Source organism: Chaetodon auriga, chromosome 22 (assembly GCF_051107435.1).
Source record: "Chaetodon auriga isolate fChaAug3 chromosome 22, fChaAug3.hap1, whole genome shotgun sequence".
Classification (NCBI taxonomy): Eukaryota; Metazoa; Chordata; class Actinopteri; order Chaetodontiformes; family Chaetodontidae; genus Chaetodon; species Chaetodon auriga.
Genome location: NC_135095.1, coordinates 13,649,790 through 13,673,220, shown reverse-complemented (window position 1 = coordinate 13,673,220; position 23,431 = coordinate 13,649,790). Strand labels below are relative to the sequence as shown.

Below are 23,431 nucleotides of genomic sequence, written 5' to 3'. Positions count from 1 at the left end.
AGGACAGCTTATGAAATAAGCAGCGTGCAGTCCTTTGAGTTGTCCTCTGAACCCTATGGCGGTGCAAACACATGCTTGAAACAGATGGGAATTCGAAGTTACTGTGTTTGTTTAGGATTTGTTCGCTCACCTGTGCTCTGCGTCAGGGACGGTGTTAGCAGCTTAGCGGATGGCGTGGAAATGTCTGCCAAACCAGCGTCACCATGCCCGTCTGCTGAAGGAGCCGCACCTTCCTCAGCCTCCTCATCCTCCTTATCCTCTTTGCCTGGCAGCTCTGGGAAGACACATGCAGTTTAGCCTCTAAGCGATCTCAGGAATACAATTTAAAGAGCACGACCCTGTAGCTCTGAGTAGTCTGAGGAAAACAGATTAGCAAATCTGGAGCCCGAAGAAAGTTTAACCCGTTCTGTTCTCGGCTCAGAGCATGTCTGAGACTTCACATTTCAGGAATGGAAGGACTATATTTCTTAACCCAGTTCTGTCAAGTGGATTGGCCTATCAACCACTTAGTTGAAGCCAGTCATCCATAGCGCGGTAGTCTGGCCCTCTGTAGTCTAATTACATTGACATCCTGATGTGTGCGTGTGCATGGGTGTGTACATCCTGGTCCATCACAAACCCAGACCCCTCGTTCAATCATCTGTCTTAGTGCGATAAAGCGGAGGCAAACACGGAAGAGCGTTTCATAAAGAGCGCAGAGGGAGCAAACAGACAAGGGAAGCAAGAGCCAGAGAGGATGAGAAAGCAATGACGACATGACAGAGCCACATCATCCCCTTCTCCCTTTGGTGTGCTCACAAAACATGTTGTCACAGTCAGCCCTCTGTGCAGGATTTGTGTGTTTTACAACACAGCGCAGCAGTTATAAATGAAAGATGGAGCAGATTTTGGAGAATATTCAGAGAGTGAATCTGTTGGCAAAGGCTGACGATGAAGCCGGGGATGGCAGGTACAGTGTTAGTTTACATCTTCAGAATGAATATTAATAAAAAGATACCACGGCATAAGGCGGAGTGGGAGGAATAATGAGCGAGAGAAACAATCATAACAGCTACGAGGCAATGCAAGCTACTATCGTACAGTATAATCTAGGTCACGCTCACAGCGCCCGAGCTAATTGTGAGTTTTAAAAGTCTCCAAAGCAAAATCTGCTTTATTGCTCTGTTGGCCTCCACACAGCTGGAGATCTGTCTCAGCCACAGGAGAGGGAGAGTGATGAGTAACAGAGACTAATGCTAAAGAAAAAATACATACGTGTTTTTAACCACTAGTGGCTCCTACGCCCTTAGTTATCATGCTGTTTATATACATATTAGTTGTATATAAATGGAGTTTCTTGAGGACGGTTAAATTTTGACAGTTGCCTTGAAATTTTAACCAAACGTTTTTAACAGTGTAGATCTCAAATTATGCAAGTCATCTTTTCAGTATTTTTCCAAACAGGGGAAGCAAACAGGTGTATTTGTTCTGACAGTACCCGACTGAAGCAGGCCTCCTTGAAGTGTTTCGCCGTCACAGCTTTTTTGTTTTTACAGTTAAGCTGTTGTTTGTCAAGCGCGTCAAGTGAACTGGAAAGAGACGCTGTGCATCGCAGCCAGATCACTGCACCATCTTAGCTCTGCAGCACAGACGCTGTGACGGGCCTGCAGATTCAATTACAACATCTGACAAGATCTGCTGCAAATGAGATATAAAGACAGCAAACATGTGCGCTCCCTCACACAGTACGAAGAGCGGAACTCTTCAGCGTCTCACAAGCAAAATTACTGATGACCAGCTATTTACAGAGAGACTGCTGACAGAGCAAAATACAAACATAAAGGGATAAGAGAGAGGAAAGGAGTGGATCTGCATTTTACTTACTGAGCAGCTCAACACTGCACATGTGCTGAATTATCACTTCACTGTCTGCCTAATTAGTGCTTTCTTTCAACGCTCATGTCCTTAAAGAGTGATTTTCTGTCTGTTGTTTCTCAGTCAAAGAAGAATCTTTCTTGTCCTGTTCAGCTCAGGTTGTGAATGGCTGTTTCTCCATGCACGTGCGGCATTAAAATTCAGGTTTCGTCCTAAATTGAACTGAAAGTAGCACCCACAACTTTTTTTTGAAGCAATGATGGCCGTTTTGGTGCGGTATTTATTCACTGTACAGTGATTCAGAAGCTACTCATTATCTTCAGCTTCCAGAAATAATGAACAAAAGATGATGTTGCACTCCATTACACACTGCTTTATCTACACGAGCCCTGAGAGAGTTTGCAGAAGAACACGCACGTGGGTGTGTAACAAACATACTGAGCTTAGAGTGATAAGAAAGAAGAGGAACGGGATGGATAGCAGCGCAGCAGGGAGGATGCTCACAATCAGATGCATAAAAATGGAATATTATAAGTGAAACACCTCATCTGGAATTTCTTCTAAATGTACTTGCACCAAATTTCATCATGTTGTTGCTAATTTGGCTCAGTTCAAAGATCATTATTAAAAGATCTGCTGTAACTCCATTACGCTTTAAAGTCTTGCTTTAATATCAGGCTGAATAGAGGTGAGCAGTAATCCAGATTGTTCTATAATTGCTTATTTGCATTAGTCAGTGCAATCCAGCGTGAGAGCTGAGGGTCAAATCCTAAAAACAAACAGGTCTAATCCGTCCAGTTTTTCAAAACTCGTGGACTCTGTCTGGTAAAGAAGTCATTACGGGAAGATTAACATAACATTAAAGTCACCACACTGTTCCCTATTTGGATTTCAGCCCCTTTTTCCATGTCAATTCTACAAGGGCGTCGGATATTCATGTCACATGCTCTGCTTTAAATCCATCTCCATAATCAATCTATCGCGCTTTAGCTGTTTGGCATAGCACTCAGATCACAGAGACAATATATCCTTGCAGGTATTAATGGAGTGTGTTAAGGGTCTAGTCTCGCCATTGCCAGTGAGTACAGCATACAGTAATGGAAAAGGTGGGAGGAGGGGCAAGAAGGAGCAGGATGAAGGGAAGCTTTTAGGAAGAAAATGTGCAGCTCTCTGAGATGCTCCAGAATCTCATCAGCCTCAACCCCCAGTTCTGTCCCCCCGTTTTGTTCGCTCTCTCTTCTCATAATTGCCCTTGTTGATAGATATCGAAGTGTCCCTTAGTAGAGGATTTGACACAGATGCAGAGCTTTTTTTTTTTTTTAATACCTGACAGCCTCCTCAAGGGCACCACCTCACAGCAAATGCGCTCTGAAAGAAAATCCTCCCATTCGTGCGGTGATGTTCTACTCCTCCAGTGGGGAAGTGGTTCACCCAGCACAGCACACGCACAGTATATTCACACTGGGATAATGTACATTATGATAACACAGGGGTGCTGTGCTTTCATTTTCATATTAGTCTCCTGTGTCCTTTGGCAAGGTGTAATCGTTTAAACACGGCAGGACTCCGGTGCCATGCTACACCAAGCAGACTACTGGGGTGCATAAAAGCACCGTGTTCCATTGGTTGTCATTCTTCATGGATGACCAGAAGCTTCTCTCATCCCCGTCAAGCCGTTTTCGACCTTCAAAGCAGCCGTGGCTGACATGTCATGACAGAAAAAGTGACAGAGATTCGTGTTTGTACGGAGGCGAAAGGACTGCACGAGGAGGAGGGGAGCAGGGAGGGAGGAGGCTGAATGGCAAGAAGCACATTCAGCAGCCATGAGCAGCGACTGGCGAGCGGATGGTCCCGCAGGAGAGGCGGTGGTTTTGCTGAGTGTGCGCTTGGAATACTGATACACGGCCACAGCACCCCTCCCCACCCAGGCCGAGCCCCCCATCTTTTCTGTATGCCGCCACACGATGCTCGACCGAAAACAAGTGCAGACACAACACTGGGTGCTGCAGACAAAACATCACTTTCGGTACAAGCAGCGTAAAGCACTGTGGGACATGCAGGAGATGGAACAGTCGTATTCCAACACTGCAAGAGAACATTTGCTCTCGACCTGTGTTTTTTCACAGAGGAAGCGTTAATGAACTTTTTGACGATGAGCAGATTACATTGCTATCTCCAAGAGCTTAGTCTCGAAGCCCATTTTTTGTCCTTGGAAACAGCAGCTGACAAAACAGTCTCATCTCAAGGTCCATTTGGTAGGCGGGCTTGAGCTTCTGATTGGATCACACATGAAGAAGAAGTCCTTAAAGTACTTGGGGAAAGAAAATTACATCAGCATCTTCAATTCTATTCAGACCGGCCACTAGATCGACCTCGACATGAGATTTTTTCAAGCAATAAGCTAAAAGTTGTTTCAAATCAGAAGCACTAACATCAAAAATATATTTTTAAGAGATGATTTTAGGCAGTAGGTGTAGTGAGATGCAGAAAATGTGTTTAGAAAATGTTTTAAAATATTTGAATTGACTAATACTAAAAGGATATTGTCTTTTTTTTTAGCTAGGTGAACAATACAGACACAACTGTGAGTATACATCCACCAAACAATCATGGTTTTATCAGATATACACCAAACCTCGCCGGCTGAGAATAATCGACTCATCATTTTCTGCCTCAGCCTTTGACCCAACATGATGAATGCGTCTGTAGCTCAGGAGGATGTTCCTCTGAAGACTCATTAAGCATACAGACACCAGACTGCCACCAGTGTTGGGGGATGGGTCTTGAAGAAGGAGGTTTTGCCTCAATGTCGTGTCAAAGTCTCCTGAAACCTACTGGCTATCAGTAGCTGCTTTAGCTCACTGTCCTTCCCTTTTCACGCTCTGTGGAGAACAAAACCCCCATCGAGCAGCATTCAATCAAATACACTTTCCTTCCATTTATGGAGGTAATGTCTTATGCAATGTTGCTTGAAAACTCATTACAGACTGTTAAAGGGATTAGTTAAGTGTTTTTTGGGCGGTACAAATTGCTCTCTGGTAGCGGTTGTGAAATGCTAAATGAAGTAAGGATATAGATGCGGCCAGTCAACAAAAACACATCATTCCAAAAAGTCTCTTTAAATATCCACAACAGATTTCACAACAGATTTTGATGCTTTAATCTCCATTCAGACTTGTGTGTGTCATGGAACTATTTTATTGAATAGTTCAAAGTCTGTGGGCAGCAAGCATTGGAAACATAATTAAGATGTTTCATTGTTTTGTAGGAGCAGCTCTGTTCTGAAAGCGGTCACGTTGCTGAATTGTGTTTGTCCACAGGATCAGTAAAGCTAATATCTATCTATTAAAAAACCCCACAGAGTAAAACTCTGAGCAAGGTGAACAAGAAGACACCGTTACAATCAGGGAAATGTTGATTCCAGACTTGTACTACATGATTGTTGACTGACTTTCAACAAGATCTGGATTTATGCTAATGTCGGACCTTTGACTACTTACCATGTCAGAAATGTCATTGATCAAGCCGAACTGTCTGCAGCCTTTTGACAACCATCTATTGAACACTTAGAACCTGCCTCCACATGATTGATCACATCTATTGAGTCAATCCAGCCACTATTGATTTGTTCAGCTTTGCTTACCTCCTGCTATTGGGAAGTTAACCCTTTGGCTCTGAGTTGTGCTTGCTATGGATTCCGGCGGTAGTTTGTGATCAGTCCTAGTGGCAGTGGTGATTACCCCTGGCTGCTCCTGCATGGGCCCCGACCTGGTCACTGAGAAGCCCAGGTCAGCCCCACTCTGAGTGGGGTCACTTTCTGTCACTGTGGCCTCTCCAGCATGGAGGATAATATGAACAGTCGAGTCCTGGGGTATTCTGACAAACATGGATTCTGAGGATGTAGGGGGAGTAACGGTCAGTGTGGTCTCCACCAGTCCAGGGATTGTTGTTGTGGTTTGGGCTGCTGCCCATGTCAGGGCAGTGGGGACTGTAGTTTCTGGCGCTATCGTGGAAGCGATCTCTTCTGTAAAATCTTCAGCCTCCTCTTTATCAGTGAGTTCCTCAGGGAGGTGTTGCGGAGTGGCAGCCGTGTTGGATCTGGCTGCTCCTGCGGTGCCCCGTGGTGGGTGGGTATGTGTTGTATTTTGTTCAGGAGTCCTTGTGCTTGTAGAACTGTTGGTGAACAGAGTGTTTCTGATAGAACTGCTTGTGGGAGAGTAGGAGTCTGGAACAAGAGTATCATTGTGGCTCTGCGCTATGCTGCTGTGTGGAGAATCTGATGTTCCCGTGGGAAGTGATTCTGGTCCTATCTTCGTCACGCTCGTTAGGAGCCCCTGAGTCGAAGTGATGGGTGGCTCAGAGACTTCAGAAATGCTCCCTTCCCCTGAACCCAACTGGTCTTGCAAATGATCGATTGGCTCTGTCAGCCCTTTGGCGGTTGTGGTCAACACAGCCGCCTCGTCGTTACTGTCTGAGCTCCCATAAAAGGGGATATGGAACGGTAGCGAGGGAAGGGAAGGGAGCTTTGGCCACCAGGAAGAACTTTGTTTACTTTCAGGTGGGCTCTCTCTTGATGGTGTCGGCCCCCAGAGGGCTTCTTCATCAGCCACAGCCTGCTTGTGAAGTAGCAAAAAACACCAGAAGCAGAAAGCCAAGGTCCGGAGGAGGCGAAGCATGCTGTCGACAGTGGGGCACGGACCGGTCACATGTTGTTCTCCATTCTCCTGCTCCCTGAGGCGGGTTTGGCTGGCTGTCCGGCAAAATGGCCTAAAAGACAAGAACACACCGAGTGACACACTTTTCATCCACCCTCCTGACAGCTAAATTTAAGCCCACGAAAACCTAATAGAATTCACATCTGTTCATTTTTCTTTTCATCGAACATTTCTGGAAGGTCGGGTTTTCGTTTCTCAGAGGGTGACCTGCTTTTCGCCTGTTTTTCCAGACTGTAAAAGTAAATCAAGTCTAGAAACTGTGCCACCCATTACAAGCGACTGCTGAAGTTAGCAGGCTAAAAAAAATATGTCACCCACCACAAATCACAACAAGAACTTAAGCATTATGGACACCCCACAATTTGTGGTGTCCCGTTAGATGTGGTGGTCAGTATTTATGTCATACTGCTGCTCACATGCATGCTGTGTCGCAGTGGTTGGGCGGCTACACGGACTGACCAATTAGAGAAGGAACCTCCATCCATATGTAATCTATTCAGTGAGAAATGGCCAAGACATAATGTGTGTGTGCGTGGGGCTGGGGGAGGATTGTGAAGAATTAGGGTCTGGGTTGCCAACATAAGAAAAGAGGGACCTCTTTTTCTTTTGTGGAGCGCCGAGTGGTTCAAAGTCACTAGCCTGTTGCCTCAGTGAAAAGATTGGAGCACCAAAGGAATTTCCCCTGTGAGAACAACAACCTGTATGCTTTATCTGCACTTAACTCCCCACTAAACTCCCCCCCCAACCACCCCCACCCGAGTTTGGCCTTGCTCTCTTTCAATCTCAGATTTATTTGTTCTTGAAAGCAGAGGGACGGAGATCTGTTCGTGTGGGAGTAAAAAAAATCATGAATATTCACAGAAATAAGTGATCAGAGTGAAGTTCTCTCCAGCTTCTCTATCATACTCTCATTACTTCACACTTTTTCTTCATTGTCTACCTCTCTTCTTCTCTCTGACAAGTTTATTTACGACTCCCTTTTCCCCCTAATCCATGCCAGCTCTCTCTGCTCTCCCAACTTCTCGGTGTTTGCTTTCGTACCCACACACACCAGATCAATCGGCCACTAGCATAAGAGTCTCGAGCCCATTCTCGCTGATCAGGAGAGCAGGGACTTGACCTCCCATCTCCCCCTCTGTTCCCGCCTGGAGGGATGAAACCAGCCCGGATACGCAGTCAGCTGCTGAGATATGAAGGCTGACTACGAGGGGGGGGTCAAACACAGAGCTTCCCACACACTCCCTCGTTTTAGCATTTTGACTGAACAGCATGAAAATCAGCTTCCAGTGAGGTGAGGTTGTTTTTAGATGCCTGCGTGCTGAAGCTTGCACCAACCAACCCACACACGGTCACATTTCTTGCATGCAGAGATGTGATTGTAGATGAATTTGGATCTGACGCTGCATGTTAGTGCAATAGTGTACTTGTTCGCCCACATGTTCTGTTCTATATGTAGCAGGGTGAAATGTTCAGCCCCGCCCCTAACGCATGAGTGTGCTGCCATGCTCTCATTGCCACTTTGGCCAATCGCCATACAGGGGCACTCTATATGAGGGGACCGGGTTCATCCGGACTCCCTCTTGCTCCTTGGCGTTGAGACCGTTCACTTCCTGGTCGCCTCGTTTCCGCTCCCCCCCCCGCTGCCACCTGCACAGGTAACGTAGCATTAGCTGCCGGTACTGGTGTAGAAAGTTTGCTGTTTTATCTCACTAGTTGGCTCTCTTCATAGCACGGGGTACTTCCATACTTACGCGCCAGTCGCGCCAGTCTCCCAAACTGCCTGGCTGTCCTCCTGCTGCTGGAGCGTGCGAGCTTTCCACGTCCGCTCAGGTGGTTAAACAACATCCGATCGGTAAGCTAGCCTGATGGCAGTTTGTTGACGTTAGTTCGTGGGCCCCCCCCCCAGTGAGATTCTTAACTTTATTTTTTTGCAGGTGCTGCGGAACCGAAGCAGCGCCGGAGACCGGCACGACTTTGCCTGCTACTGTGTGCCTGCTGCTGCTTTGCCTGTTACGGTTTGCTTGCTACCGCTTTGCCTGTTACGGTTTGCTTGCTACCGCTTTGCCTGTTACGGTTTGCTTGCTACCGCTTTGCCTGCTACTGCTTTGCCTGCTACTGCTTTGCCTGCTATTGCTTGCCTGCCACTGTTTTACGTACTGTTGTCTGATTCGACGCTCTTTCGCCTGATGCCATCCTGCTTCATATAGCGTTGCTTCACGCTACTGGGGTTGGCTACGCTAACGGTGTGCTGCGCTTGGTGTGGCCCGCTTCGCCCCGTGCAACGCTGCAACTACAGCGCCGAATTGCAGAGCCTGTACTATTTTTTAGCTCGTGTGTGCGTGTGTGTGTGTGTGTGTGTGTGTGTGTGAGGATAGTGGGGTTGCCCTTGATTTTGCTTTATGTACTTTTGGAGTTAAATTGTTTTTGTTCAAGTTATGTTGTGTTCATTTATTTTCTTTTGTTTATATTATTTTATTCCTGATTTTTGTGGGATTTAAGTTCTTGCCGTTAAGTTGATACGCTGCCTTTGGATTTGGTTTGTTAATCAAATTGTTTTTGTTACTTTGATTTGGGGAATTGCGTTTTATTCTTTTTGTGAGTGTAACCCCATTAATTTTACTTCCCTTTTTCTCCTTACAGTTGCTGAGAGCCGATGGTGGTGGTTCTGGTGTCCTGGGTGGTGGGTTCCCTTCTTTTTTTTGTGTGTGTGCTGTGCGTCCCCTGGAATGGGCTCCTCCAACTAAAGTGTTTGCATGTGTGTGTGGCTGCCACGTGTGACCGGGGTGACCTGAATCCTCCTATTGGATCCCTCACACTCTTGTGGACCCGTCTCCCTGCCGGTAAGCCTCAGCACTGGAAGGTCCCCCCGTCCTTATCCCTTGTGTGCCGGTGGCATCTATGGTTTCTTTTGTGTGCACTTCATAATAAAGGATTGGTTGTTTATCTTTTTTTTAAGCACGTCTTCTGCCTCATCGTTACGAACCTTAGTGCCTTTAACTTGGGGTTTGTTGTTGTATTTCCTTGGGTGAAACTCCCAAGGTGGCGTTGTCCGGCTTGCCCTGGTTAGTGATATTCACTAACCAACCCACTATTAATTGCCCTCATCTGTCCTCGTGTCGCCACAATCTGGCGTTGTCGGCAGGATCACTTTGAGAGCAGAGACGTGCGTTTCTTGTCCTTTTTTTTCTTTCTTTGTCTTTCATACATAATCTTGTGATTTCAGGTAAAAGCAGTTCCAGGTGCGTGAGTGTTTTGTTGTCGTTGTTGTTGTTGTTTTTGTTTTTTTCTTATATCAAGCCGAGGCAAAGCAGCAGTTGGCTCCTGTGGAGGAAGTCTGGCCGGTGAGTGTACTCAACCCAAGCAGCGTGCTAAGTCTCCACTTTATTTGGTCAAGGTGTAGCTATGGAGGGAGAGTTGCAAGAGTTGAGGGATTTAGTTGCCCAGTTGAGAGCAGATAATGAGAGGCTGCGGCAGGAACAGGCTGCAGCCATATCTGCTCCTAGTGCCGTGCCATCTACTTCTGCAGTGCCCCCGACTGCCCCTTCCATTGCTAGTGCCCCTTTAGCAGAGAGACTCGTGTTTGTGCCCAGAGATAGGCGATGTCCTATGTTCAGGGGTAGAACTGGTATAGGGTTAGCTGAGTGGGTTGAAGAGATGCAGGCTTGCATAAGAGCACGTCATTTGGCTACATCCGATCAGGCCTTTTTCTTGTTTGATCACCTTGAGGGAGAGGCTCGGGAGGAGATCAAATTCCGTTCTAGTGCTGAACGGGGGGATCCAGCCAAAATAATTGCTGTGTTGCAAGAGCTCTATGGTTGTGCTGACTCTTACGTAGCCTTGCAAGAGGCTTTCTTTTCCAGACGACAGCAAGAGGGGGAGACCCTGCAAGAGTTTTCCCTTGCGTTAATGAGCCTCATGGCATCTGTAAAACAGCGTGCGCCTAGCGACATGCCGAACGCCGAGGTCTTGCTACGCGATCAGTTTGTCGAGCATGTTATTGACGGGGCTCTCCGCCGTGAGCTAAAACAGTTTGTGCGCAGGCAGCCTACTGCTACCTTGCTTGAGGTTCGGGGTGAGGCGATCAGGTGGGAGCGTGAGGGTTTGCCCGGAGGTGCTAGGGGCCGAAGTCACTCGGTCCCCTCAGTTCTTGGCCTTCAGTGTGGAGTCAAAAGTGGTCCTCAGGGGGTAGCTAACCCACCCCCTGTGTCCGAGTTGAGTGAGATGAGGGAGATGCTTAAAGTCCAGCAAGAGCAGCTTAATCAACTCACTCAAAGCATTTCTCGTTTACAGACTTCTCAGCAGCGCAGTCGTTCCCCTCATCGTGGCCCCATCATTTGTAGACGATGTCAGCAGCCGGGTCATTTTGCCAGGGAGTGCGATGGGGTTCGTGTTGCTCCTCGCACCCAGCCTTCCTTACCTGCGCAACAGTTCAGCAGGCAGCCCCATGCTACTCAGCCGTCGGAAAACTAGCGCCCGCCGAATTGCAGAGCCACAGTTCGGGGGGTGCAGCCACTGGCTCAGAAGTTGTTTTTGGTGATTCCACGGAGGTGTCCAAGCTCATGTCCTCTTGCCCTCATTTAGGCATAAGCATGGGTGGAATTAACGTCCCTTGCTTGATAGACACTGGTTCCATGGTGTCTACTGTAACAGAGAGCTTCTTCCACCAACATTTTGAGCCTTGGGGTCAAGAGAAACTTCAGTCATGCCACTGGCTACAGCTCACGGCAGCCAATGGTTTAGCCATCCCCTACATTGGCTACTTGGAGCTCGAAGTTGAGCTCTGTGGTAAGTTGATGCCGCGGTGTGGGGTTTTAGTGGTCAAGGACCCTCCTGGTGGTGTGTCTGCTCAGGTCCCTGGTGTTTTAGGGATGAATGTAATCCGCAGATGCTATCGAGAGCTCTTCGGGCAGCACGGCCTGGCCTTGTTTGATCTGCCCTCAGTATCTGAGGCGCCAGAGTCAGTTCTGCAGGCACTGCAGAAGTGCCACCAAGCCACTGTGCAGGCCCCCCAGCCTGTCTTGGGTAAGGTCAGGGTGCGTGGCAGGAGGGCATGCCGGATCCCCGGTGGCACAATGAAGATTGTTACGGCCACCTGCTCCAAACAGTACTCTGGTACCACCACGCTGTTTGAGCCCTTGGACTCTGGCCTTCCAGCTGGACTGCTTGCCTCTCCTGCGTTGGTTCGGGTGGAAAGGGGCACTGCCTACATTCCTATTGTGAATGTAGGTTCCACAGACGTGTTGCTCTATCCCCGTACTGTTGTGGGCAGTCTGGATGAGGTAAGCGTTGTGAGCATGCCTGCTGGGGTCACAGAAGTGCCATCTAGCATGGCCACAGTGGCCTCCCAGTCTGTTTCTGCTTCTGTCCCAGAGCAGATAGCGGCCATGGATTTGTCCTCCGTGCCTGCTGGGGAGCAGAGTAAGGTGAGGTCCCTCCTCACAAGGTATGCACCGGTCTTTTCTGCTCATGATGGGGACCTTGGCTGCACCAACTTGATTGCCCACGACATCCCTCTGGTGGACGATGTTCCTGTCCGCCAGCGTTACAGGCGCATCCCTCCCTCTGATTATGAGGTGGTGAAAGAGCATATTAATAACTTGCTGGAGGCCCAGGTAATCAGAGAGAGCAGCAGCCCCTACGCGTCCCCCATCGTACTTGTTAAAAAGAAAGACGGCAGTCTCCGTATGTGCGTTGACTATAGGCCGCTGAACAACAAGACCCGAAAGGATGCGTTTCCTCTCCCTCGCATTGAGGAGTCTCTTGATGCCTTGACAGGTGCCCGCTGGTTTTCCACCATGGATCTCGCCAGCGGGTACAACCAAGTCCCAGTTGCTGAGGCAGACCGGCCTAAAACAGCATTTTGCACTCCATTCGGCCTCTTTGAGTGGAATCGCATGCCTTTTGGGCTCTGCAATGCCCCCAGCACATTCCAGAGATTAATGCAACGGATCTTTGGGGACCAACAATGCCAATCCTTGTTGTTATATCTTGACGACATTGTGGTTTTCTCCTCCACGGTTGAGCAACACCTGGAGAGGCTGGAGGTGGTGCTGGGGCGGCTACAGCAGGAGGGGCTAAAAGCAAAGCTCTCAAAGTGCGTCTTTTTCCAACGGGAGGTGCGCTATTTGGGGCATGTGATTTCTGATCAAGGTGTCTCCACAGATCCCAGCAAGGTGGAGGTGGTAGCCAACTGGCAGCCTCCAACTACCATCTCTGAACTGCGGTCATTCCTTGGCTTTGCCAGTTACTACCGCCGGTTTGTGGAAGGTTTTGCCAAGTTGGCTGCCCCTCTACACCGGCTGGTGGCTGAGTGGGGCGGCACCAAGTCCAGGAAGAGGTCAGAGCATGCAGTTGCTGGAAACTGGTCTGAGGAGTGCCACAGCAGTTTTGAGGCCCTTAAGACCAAGCTTACCACTGCACCTGTCCTGGCTTATGCCGACTTCTCCCTCCCCTTCATCCTGGAGGTTGACGCCAGTCATGGTGGCCTGGGAGCAGTACTGTCGCAGGAGCAGGGTGGTAAGGTGAGGCCCATCGCTTATGCAAGCAGAAGTCTGAGGCCCACTGAGCGCAACATGACGAACTATAGTTCCATGAAGTTGGAGTTTTTGGCGCTGAAGTGGGCCATGACTGAAAAATTCAGGGAGTATCTGCTTGGTAACAAGTGTGTTGTCTTTACAGACAACAATCCCCTTAGCCACCTGTCATCTGCCAAGCTTGGTGCCACCGAACAGCGTTGGGCAGCCCAGCTTGCCGCATTTGACTTTGAGGTCAAGTACCGCTCGGGAAAGGCTAACCGGAATGCTGATGCTTTGTCTCGTCAGAATCCCCCTGGTGCACAGGACATGGAAATCCTGCTCCCGGGCACATCACTTCCTGAACCCTTGCAGCAAGTCTTGCAGGTTCCAAGGTCCAAGGTGACCCAAGCTGCCGTGGTGGCTTTGCCTCATCGTGCCCCCTCTGACATCTGTACACTCCAGCAGGCTGACCCTGTAATTCGGGAAGTCTTGACCTTCTGGACACAGAAGCGGCGCCCAAGCTATGAGGAGCGCAAACAGCTATCACAGCCGGCTTTGGCCCTCCTCCGCCAATGGGATCGCCTGGTTGAGAATAACGGAGTCTTGTATCGGCAGGTCATTTGCCCAGATGGTGCGGAGGCCGTTTTCCAGCTGCTGTTGCCTGCTGCCTTGAAAGAAGAGGTTCTGACAGAGGTCCACCAAAGGCATGGCCACCAAGGTGTCGAGAGGACCTTGGAGCTACTGCGACAGCGGTGTTACTGGCCAGGTATGCCCTCCGATGTGACACACTGGTGTCAATCGTGTGAGAGGTGCCTGGTTGCCAAAAACACCCAGCCCACGGCTCAAAGCTTCATGGGGCATTTGCTGGCATCTCGGCCTAACGAAATTGTGGCCATGGACTACACGGTGTTGGAGCCCACCCACACTGGGATTGAAAACGTCCTCATTATGACTGACGTTTTCAGTAAGTACACGCTGGCCATTCCCACCCGTGACCAACGAGCCTCCACTGTGGCTCAGGTTTTGGTCACAGAATGGTTTTGTAAGTTTGGTGTCCCTGCCCGTATACATTCAGATCAGGGCCGCAACTTTGAAAGCTGTCTGATTCAGCAGCTTTGTAGCCTCTATGGCGTTGAGAAATCCCGCACTACCCCGTACCATCCAGCTGGCAACGGGCAGTGCGAACGGTTCAATCGAACCCTTCACAACTTGCTGCGTACCCTGCCTGTCTCTCGGAAGCGGGACTGGCACTCCTGTTTGCCTCAGCTCTTGTACTCCTACAACACCACCCCCCACCAGGCTACTGGTGAGTCCCCGTTCTTCCTGATGTTTGGGCAGGAGCCCAGACTCCCAGTCGATTTCTTGTTGGGTCGAGTCCAGGACTCGGTCGGTGGTGATGTCAGTGAATGGATCCAGGAGCACCAAACCTGCTTACACATTGCCTTCGAAGGCGCCCGAGAGAGGCTGAGGGTTGCAGCTCAGCGCCGAAAGAATAACCACGACCGGCATGTCCGAGATGCCCCACTGCAGGAGGGCCAATGGGTGTTGTTGCGGGACCTCAATTTGAAAGGGCGGCATAAGATCCAGGATCTGTGGGGCTCTGTAGTGTATAAGGTCCTAAAAGCACCAAAAGAGGGAGGCTCTGTATACACCATTGCCCCTGTAGATGACCAGGCCAAAGTCAAACAGGTCCACCGCACACTGTTGAAGGCTGTAGTTGGGGCCGGTGCTCCAGATAGTGCTGCTGTCCCTCTTCCACCCTCTCCTGACCAGCCACAGTCAGAAGATGAACTACCTCGTGAGGGAGATTTGCTTGTGTTGAGGCATGAGACTTCTCATGCGACCCCCATACAAACAGCTGCAGTGACTCGAACCACTCCGTGGGTGCTGCTTCCACAAGTGGACCCAATCCCAATGGTGTCAGGCCCTGCTCCAGTTTCAGGGGCGGTGGTGGAGGATGCGCCACCTGCACGGTTGGCTGCCCCACCAGTCGATTACCCTGGAACCTGTGAAGTCGCAGCTCGTCGGAGCACGCGGTCAACCGCTGGTCAACACTCTAATGTGCATCATCTCCCAAGATCTGCGAGGGGCAGGGGAGATGGAACTGTGAACCTGCCAGCTCCTGTGTCTAATGCAGTGTCCGCACTCTTTAGACCCTGGAGCTAGCATCGATCCTTTGGTCTTGGCTGACCCATCGTCGGGGCGACGATGCATTTGGGGGGGGTAGATTGTAGCAGGGTGAAATGTTCAGCCCCGCCCCTAACGCATGAGTGTGCTGCCATGCTCTCATTGCCACTTTGGCCAATCGCCATACAGGGGCACTCTATATGAGGGGACCGGGTTCATCCGGACTCCCTCTTGCTCCTTGGCGTTGAGACCGTTCACTTCCTGGTCGCCTCGTTTCCGCTCCCCCCCCGCTGCCACCTGCACAGGTAACGTAGCATTAGCTGCCGGTACTGGTGTAGAAAGTTTGCTGTTTTATCTCACTAGTTGGCTCTCTTCATAGCACGGGGTACTTCCATACTTACGCGCCAGTCGCGCCAGTCTCCCAAACTGCCTGGCTGTCCTCCTGCTGCTGGAGCGTGCGAGCTTTCCACGTCCGCTCAGGTGGTTAAACAACATCCGATCGGTAAGCTAGCCTGATGGCAGTTTGTTGACGTTAGTTCGTGGGCCCCCCCCCCAGTGAGATTCTTAACTTTATTTTTTTGCAGGTGCTGCGGAACCGAAGCAGCGCCGGAGACCGGCACGACTTTGCCTGCTACTGTGTGCCTGCTGCTGCTTTGCCTGTTACGGTTTGCTTGCTACCGCTTTGCCTGTTACGGTTTGCTTGCTACCGCTTTGCCTGTTACGGTTTGCTTGCTACCGCTTTGCCTGCTACTGCTTTGCCTGCTACTGCTTTGCCTGCTATTGCTTGCCTGCCACTGTTTTACGTACTGTTGTCTGATTCGACGCTCTTTCGCCTGATGCCATCCTGCTTCATATAGCGTTGCTTCACGCTACTGGGGTTGGCTACGCTAACGGTGTGCTGCGCTTGGTGTGGCCCGCTTCGCCCCGTGCAACGCTGCAACTACAGCGCCGAATTGCAGAGCCTGTACTATTTTTTAGCTCGTGTGTGCGTGTGTGTGTGTGTGTGTGTGTGTGTGTGAGGATAGTGGGGTTGCCCTTGATTTTGCTTTATGTACTTTTGGAGTTAAATTGTTTTTGTTCAAGTTATGTTGTGTTCATTTATTTTCTTTTGTTTATATTATTTTATTCCTGATTTTTGTGGGATTTAAGTTCTTGCCGTTAAGTTGATACGCTGCCTTTGGATTTGGTTTGTTAATCAAATTGTTTTTGTTACTTTGATTTGGGGAATTGCGTTTTATTCTTTTTGTGAGTGTAACCCCATTAATTTTACTTCCCTTTTTCTCCTTACAGTTGCTGAGAGCCGATGGTGGTGGTTCTGGTGTCCTGGGTGGTGGGTTCCCTTCTTTTTTTTGTGTGTGTGCTGTGCGTCCCCTGGAATGGGCTCCTCCAACTAAAGTGTTTGCATGTGTGTGTGGCTGCCACGTGTGACCGGGGTGACCTGAATCCTCCTATTGGATCCCTCACACTCTTGTGGACCCGTCTCCCTGCCGGTAAGCCTCAGCACTGGAAGGTCCCCCCGTCCTTATCCCTTGTGTGCCGGTGGCATCTATGGTTTCTTTTGTGTGCACTTCATAATAAAGGATTGGTTGTTTATCTTTTTTTTAAGCACGTCTTCTGCCTCATCGTTACGAACCTTAGTGCCTTTAACTTGGGGTTTGTTGTTGTATTTCCTTGGGTGAAACTCCCAAGGTGGCGTTGTCCGGCTTGCCCTGGTTAGTGATATTCACTAACCAACCCACTATTAATTGCCCTCATCTGTCCTCGTGTCGCCACATATAGTAGGTACACACACTCTCGCATGCACGCTGCGTTGCCTTCTTCAAGACAATTATAAATCAATAAACTATTAAATGCTGTGTTTAAAGAGAAAGGGAAAGATGTCTTGTTGAGGAACCAAGTTTGATTAGTTGTGAAGCTTGAGGCAAATTATAGTCCATCCTTGATTGCCTTTCTGTTGATTTGATGCATTACTGATCAATTATTTAAACAGCGTCAGGAATATGTATAATTTATTTTGGCTAAGGTTCTCACATTTCACGTCAGTATCACTTTCACTCGGCATCGTGCGGTAAAAGGAAACTCCTGTAGCACACGAAACGACACTTCACGACACATCTTCCAACATGTTTTTAAGTTTCCAACTGTAGAATCACTCAATCAGAATGACTTTCATCAGTAACACCTCATCATGGAGCAGTTTACACGATTCTGCTCTTTCCAGTCAAGTAGAAGACTTTCGGTTTGCACTTTGTTTGATTTGACTCATGCGCCGTGGCAGATGGTATTCTGTTGATGGCTGACTCATCTTGTCATGGCACCAGGGTTCTAAATTAACACCCGCCAACCCGCCAAATGCGGGTTAAAATTCATATTGGCGGGTGTAAATAAAAACTTACTAGCCAATTTGGCCGGTAATGCATTAGGCAATCATGTCAGTCAGAGCCGCTCTACAGTTCTTGGTCATTTGTCCCCCTGACAGTCCGTCCTACATTTCCCATGAACACTGTCGTAATGCTACGTGATGACGTACAAGACGCCCATTGGCTGTGCGCAGGCACACTATAGTTTGCAGTGCAACCGGCGCGAGAAACCACGGAAACGCAAACGAAGAAGAAGAAGAATGAACGGCGGCGTATAAACTGTAAAAAAGGAGACTGAGCTAGCTAAAAGTAAAAAGTACAGTTAAACTACATGCGTGGTTGGGACAGACGTCTGGGGGCGAGAAGAGGAAGGAGGCAGGGGATGAGAATGTCGACAAAGCGTGCGAAACGAAGAAAAGAAAGTTTAACGCTAAATGGCTGACAGGTCGTGAATGGCTTGTGTTTGATCACGAAAATGCCGTCATGTTTTGTAAGGATTGCCGCATGTACACGAAAGAAAAAAACAAGACGAATAATTTTGTGGTGGGGACTAATAATTTTAAAGTCGAGGCAGTAAAGGACCATGAGAGTGCCCGAAGTCATCAGGAGAGCCGAAGGAGTCTGCAGTACTGACTGCTGCACTATTTGTGTTTTCTAGTTGTACATACATAATTCAATTTATTACCAATGCAATTTTTTGCAAGTGTTTAAGTCATGGCTGTTACTTATATATATTTCTTATTAAAGAAGGAAAGCAGAAACACTTTAAGTTGAAAGGAAAAATACATTTTATTAGGAATGTAATGATACTAAATACTGGAAAAATGTCTTTTAGAAAATAATAAATCTGACAGCATTTTTTGTTTGTATAAATTAAATGTTTGCACTTTCTGTGTATATTTTGTTTCATGTGTTGTACTTTCTGTGCATTTTTCATGCCAACAATGTAAATAAAATGATCAAATGCATTCAGTGGCACTCATAATCTCTTATTTTCAAGGGAAAAAATTTGGCTAGTGGAAATTCTGATTGGCTGGTAACTTTAGAAGGTCACCAGCCACATTGGCTGGTGATCAAAAAAGTTAATTTAGAACCCTGCATGGCACGCATGCAAGGGCCTTTTCTTAAAGATGTTTCTTAGGCTCTACCACCTCCACGAAAGTAGCTGAAGTTAGAATTCACTGCAACTCTGATTTGATCATAACATTACAATTAGCTACTATTTTAAAGCATTCTAAACAAACTAGCGATCAAGCTAACAAATTGATAACCTAATGTACTAGCCACAAATGAATCGAAAACCACAACACAGCTTCTGCATTACTACAATTCCAGAGTGGCCCTTTAACTTTCTTGTCACCATTCATGACCACATCAAATACAGGCCTGTTAGTGAGGGCATTGTCTGGCTTGACAGGCAGCAGAGCAAGTGGAAAGGAACTATAAAAAGTGTCTGTGGGGATTTTACAAGTCCCCTCCATTATTTTGCTGGCGTTTTGTCTCGCTGCTCCTGACAAAGATGGGGCCTGCCACTGTAGTGTGCTCAATGGAGCAGAGACGGAGAAAGACAAGGAGAGAGGCAGAAAGGAAGGGCAGAGAGCAAAAGACAAGGGCAGAAAAGGAGAGAGCGAGAGAGACAAAGACACCATATTGACATTCAGTTGTGGCATTCTTAGTGCAGGAGAGTAAACTCTGCGGCGGTCTCCCTAATGCTCATTTTAGTTTGTTGCCAGAGCCTCTTTTATTAACTCTGTAAACAGACTCTGGTCTTTCAATTTAGTCTGTGTGTGTATGTGTGTGTGTGTGTGTGTTTGTGTGTGTTTGTGTGTGTGAGAAGCCCCCTCTCTCTCCCTTCTCTCAGATCCATCAGCCATCTTGCTCTAAATCACCCGTCAACCTGCTGTACAACATTTCTCTATGGAAATTTCTCCATCCTAAATTAATCTGACCGCAGTATCACACCATTACAAGCCCCCTCCGCGAAGACTATGATCCTAACAGGGCCGCTGTGGCAAAGCTAACGAGAGAGAGCGACAGACGAAGAGAGGGGGTACGGGCTCGGAGAATGAAAGGAAAGGCAAATGAAGAAGAAAGCTGTTAAAGGAGTGGTGACTGAATTAGAGGTGTGCGTCGCTCCTGAGTGATTGAAATGGAGAGGCCCTACACTGAGGGGAGCCACAAATGGAGACGAATTGACTGTGGCCAAAATCATTATTATTTAACAAACCTGCTATGAACACGGCTAGGCCTGAGGATCAATGCCAACAGTGCAGGATAATGGAGTAATTTACCTCCCTGCAAATGGCCACTGTTGTGGGTGACAGTTGTTTTCCTCTGAATCGGCTGTGTGGGTGTGCATATTTACAAGCACTGTAGTTTTCACTCTAGTATTATTTCCATGGTTATATGATGGTATGTTTGCATCAGAGTTTGTATTTACATGTGCACCCTCCCACATGCTGTTGGCTGCTGGATTTTCAATTGCAGCTCTTTAACACAGGCTATCTCCCATCTAAGGAGTCAACTTATGGCTTTTTCCTGTTGTCCTCTCCTGACTTTGACGCTTACGCGGGAATGTCAATACTGAACAGATTCAATCTGACTTTCCACTTTAGGCCAGCAGGGATTTATTCTACATAAAGCAGCGCCTTTGAAGGGCTTTATAAGGTGTTAGAGAGCTTAACGCATCGAACAAGTGTCTGTCCATCCACCTATAAATCGATGTACTGTAGTTGTCACTATGGTTATGAAAAATTCTTGTGACAGCTTGGGAAAGAGAGCAACCAAGAAAAAATGAAGATTTCAGGTGATTAATGTCGTTTTACACGTAAAAAAAAAAACAAAAAAAGACTACCCCAGGATTTATTTAACCCTTGGCTTATTTAATCTTTACAGACAACACGACCATATTTATATCAATAAAGATATTACAGGCCATATCAATATTGTAATTTAAAATGAATCAGTCAGGTTATCGGTATTCCAGTGTTTTCATAGTATACAGCTCCTCCCTCTTAGCTTATCTTAGCATCAAGGGTGGAAACAGCTTGGCTGGCTCTGACTCGGTGTCTCTGTGGTGTGACAGCGAGTCTCTGGAAAGTTACCTCTTCTAGGCAGGAAATAGTCCGGTTCATTATTCATTAAGACCGCACCTGATTGTTTTTACTCTTTTGTACAGATAAAACAAACAAGATACACCGTGTTCGGAGCTTTAAATGTGTCGGCAGGTGGACCTTCAGACAGAGCCAAGATACCAGTTTCCAGTTTTACTGCAAAGCTAAGATAATCGGCTGCAGGCTGTAGTGTCACGTTTACCAGAAGGATATCAGAGTGCTATTGCTCTTGTGACTTAACTCAAAGCCAAAAAGCATCCCAAAATGGCATATCAGAAGAGGTCAGTTTTAAAAAACAGATTCCAGATCCAGATCCCAGTTTGTGTTTCATCGATCCCTGATTCACTTAACTGTATAATTCCTTATTTGACAACATTTTCAAGCTGATTCTCTGGCGTCCCATCACTAACTTGTGAGTAGTGAGGTACAGATCCACAGATAGAAATGGTGCAGCCAGCTGCAGTCAATAGTCCCTGGACATTATTGACCATAACGAGAGCTGCTCTCATGGCCGGGAATAGCCACATCTCTGGCCATGGGTCCAAATGAGCGGCATCACAGGCAGGACTCTGACAGGCTACGTCTGCCCTGCAGGCTTTACAACCGAACAACATCCTGAGTCATGCTATTTACAAACAAGATTAAAGCCTTGCTGTCCTAATCTGTGGGGTTTCCTCTGGCCATTTTACAAATTCAGTTCCCATAAGCAGAATTCTTCTCGGAGCATTAGCAGCACCATGAATGATCTCTCCTGCACTTTCATTTTTGCAAAACTTGTTGATTCGCATCAATGGTCATTTTTCCTTTTTCTCGGATTAGTTTGGTCCTCCAAACGTCTTCCGTGCCTCTTACGCTCCACTTATTTAAAACCCGACTTTGACCACTCATGAAACACATTCCCCGTGCTTGTGACTGACGTTAATTGTGCCGGGCTAATGCTTATGTTAGCCCTGCAGCTGATGAATGCAGTGAACCTGCCGACTATAAAGGGTGCTCTCAAACACAGGCGTTCCACCGGCTGCCTTTGCCATGGTGACAGCCAAAGCCAAAGACGTCTCGCTAATCCCCGGGATTTGAGCACCTTTTGGACTCCGCTGTTCCGCTTGTAGGAGTGTGCTGCACTCACATGCAAATAGCAGTCACACACACACACACACACACACACACACACACACAAACAATCCTTGCTTGCAAGAGCATCTGCTGGTTTGCTAGCACCAAAACACACACACACACATGCATATATTCTGTGCATCCTTATATTTAAATAGAATGAATAAACATGGTTATGACATGCATAATCCAAGGCAGGTAGTCATGAAAATTCCAGATGTTATCATCTTTATATGTCAGGTTCACCCAGATGACACACTGACAGACACACAACCTCTCATGAATACACCTACCAACACACACATTTCTGGTTTTCCTATAGATTTCCTATTCAATGATTGCCTCTGATGTCCCTAATCTGAAGCCCTCTAGCATGTGTTCCAGGGTATACAGTATGTTTGTGCGCCTCAGCGTGTAACAGCACGCATGTGGGAGTCAGACCCACACGTCCCTGTTCCTAGATGCAAAGCAGCTGATTAACATACACATGCAAACAGAGAGAGATGCACAGACAGGCAGATGAAAGCGTGTCAGCTGCTTACCTACAGATGTTTGGAATAAGATGGAGAATCCACAGCCAGCGGTGTGTGTGAGTGTGTGTGTGTGTGTGTGTGCTGCAAGAGAGACCGTCTTTCTGAGCCCGTGTAGGTTTGTCTGTGTGGAATAGAGTTCCAGTCTCCCTCCCTCTCCCTCCCTCTCTCTCTCTCTCTCTCTCTCTCTCTCTCTCTCTCTCTCTATTTGTCTATCTCTCTCGCTCCCTGCATCAGTAGTCCACTGTGTGGCTCCCATCACAATGCCTGTGGTCACACCTCACCGAGCAAATTGTTCATTAGCGGAGATCACCCAGTGCTGCGGACACTGGGAAACAGAGTTAGGCATCAGACTGCAATCGCTTATGCAAACACACACGTTACATGCGAAACCTTTACACACCTCCATGTGCGCACGGGCACAAGCTGTAAGCTGAATTCAGCGGTTTTCAGGCAGATATTAAGACCTAATGTAACTAGTACGCTGACGTTGACTTTTTGGGTCACCCAAAAATAGCTTTTCTTTCACAACCTGGTTCCAAAAAAAAAGTTGGGACGCTCTGTAAAATGTAAATAAAACAATCATTTTGCAAATGAACCATGTTTACCGACAACAGTTTTACATGAAGTGTTCCTGAGGCCATGTAGTAATGTCAATTATCCAATTGTGTTCACAAAGTGGTGAACCTCGCTCCATACTGCTTATGAGCGACTGAGCCTTTCCAGGATGCCCCTTTCATACGCTATCATGATACTATCACCTGTTACCAATGAATCTGTTTACCTGTGGAATGTTCCAAACAGGTGTTTTTGTCTGATGGGCCAACAAACACAAGCTGAAGAGTGACAGACAGGTTACGGAACCATTTGGTGGTTCAATCAAACTGCGGCAAGTAGAACAAGTCAAGGCTGAACCAGGAGGTCTGTCTGTAAACTGTGAGGTGGGAATGGATAGTTTGAATAATATTCTGAACATTTACTATCGTTTTCTGGGTAAACTGAGAAGCTTTGGATGGTCTGACTGCTTGTGTTTCTTGGCTTCTCTTTTGTGTAACCAGTAGGAATGATTCAAAATTCAACCTCACTGCCAAACAAGAACGTCAA

At 47.7% G+C, this 23,431-nt stretch overlaps 1 protein-coding gene across 1 annotated transcript in view; it reads right to left on the bottom strand.

Moving 5' to 3' along the window:
- prrt4b (proline rich transmembrane protein 4b) overlaps window positions 1-22,472 on the bottom strand; it is a 31,012-nt gene extending 8,540 nt beyond the window's left edge. The window contains exons 1-3 of the mRNA XM_076721809.1: window positions 22,340-22,472; window positions 5,498-6,621; window positions 131-274 (exon numbers count right to left, since the gene is read on the bottom strand). Coding sequence (XP_076577924.1) covers window positions 131-274; window positions 5,498-6,530 — 1,177 coding nt within the window. The 5' untranslated portion in view covers window positions 6,531-6,621; window positions 22,340-22,472. The remainder of the gene's footprint in view (window positions 1-130; window positions 275-5,497; window positions 6,622-22,339) is intronic.
- Window positions 22,473-23,431: the final 959 nt, after the last annotated feature.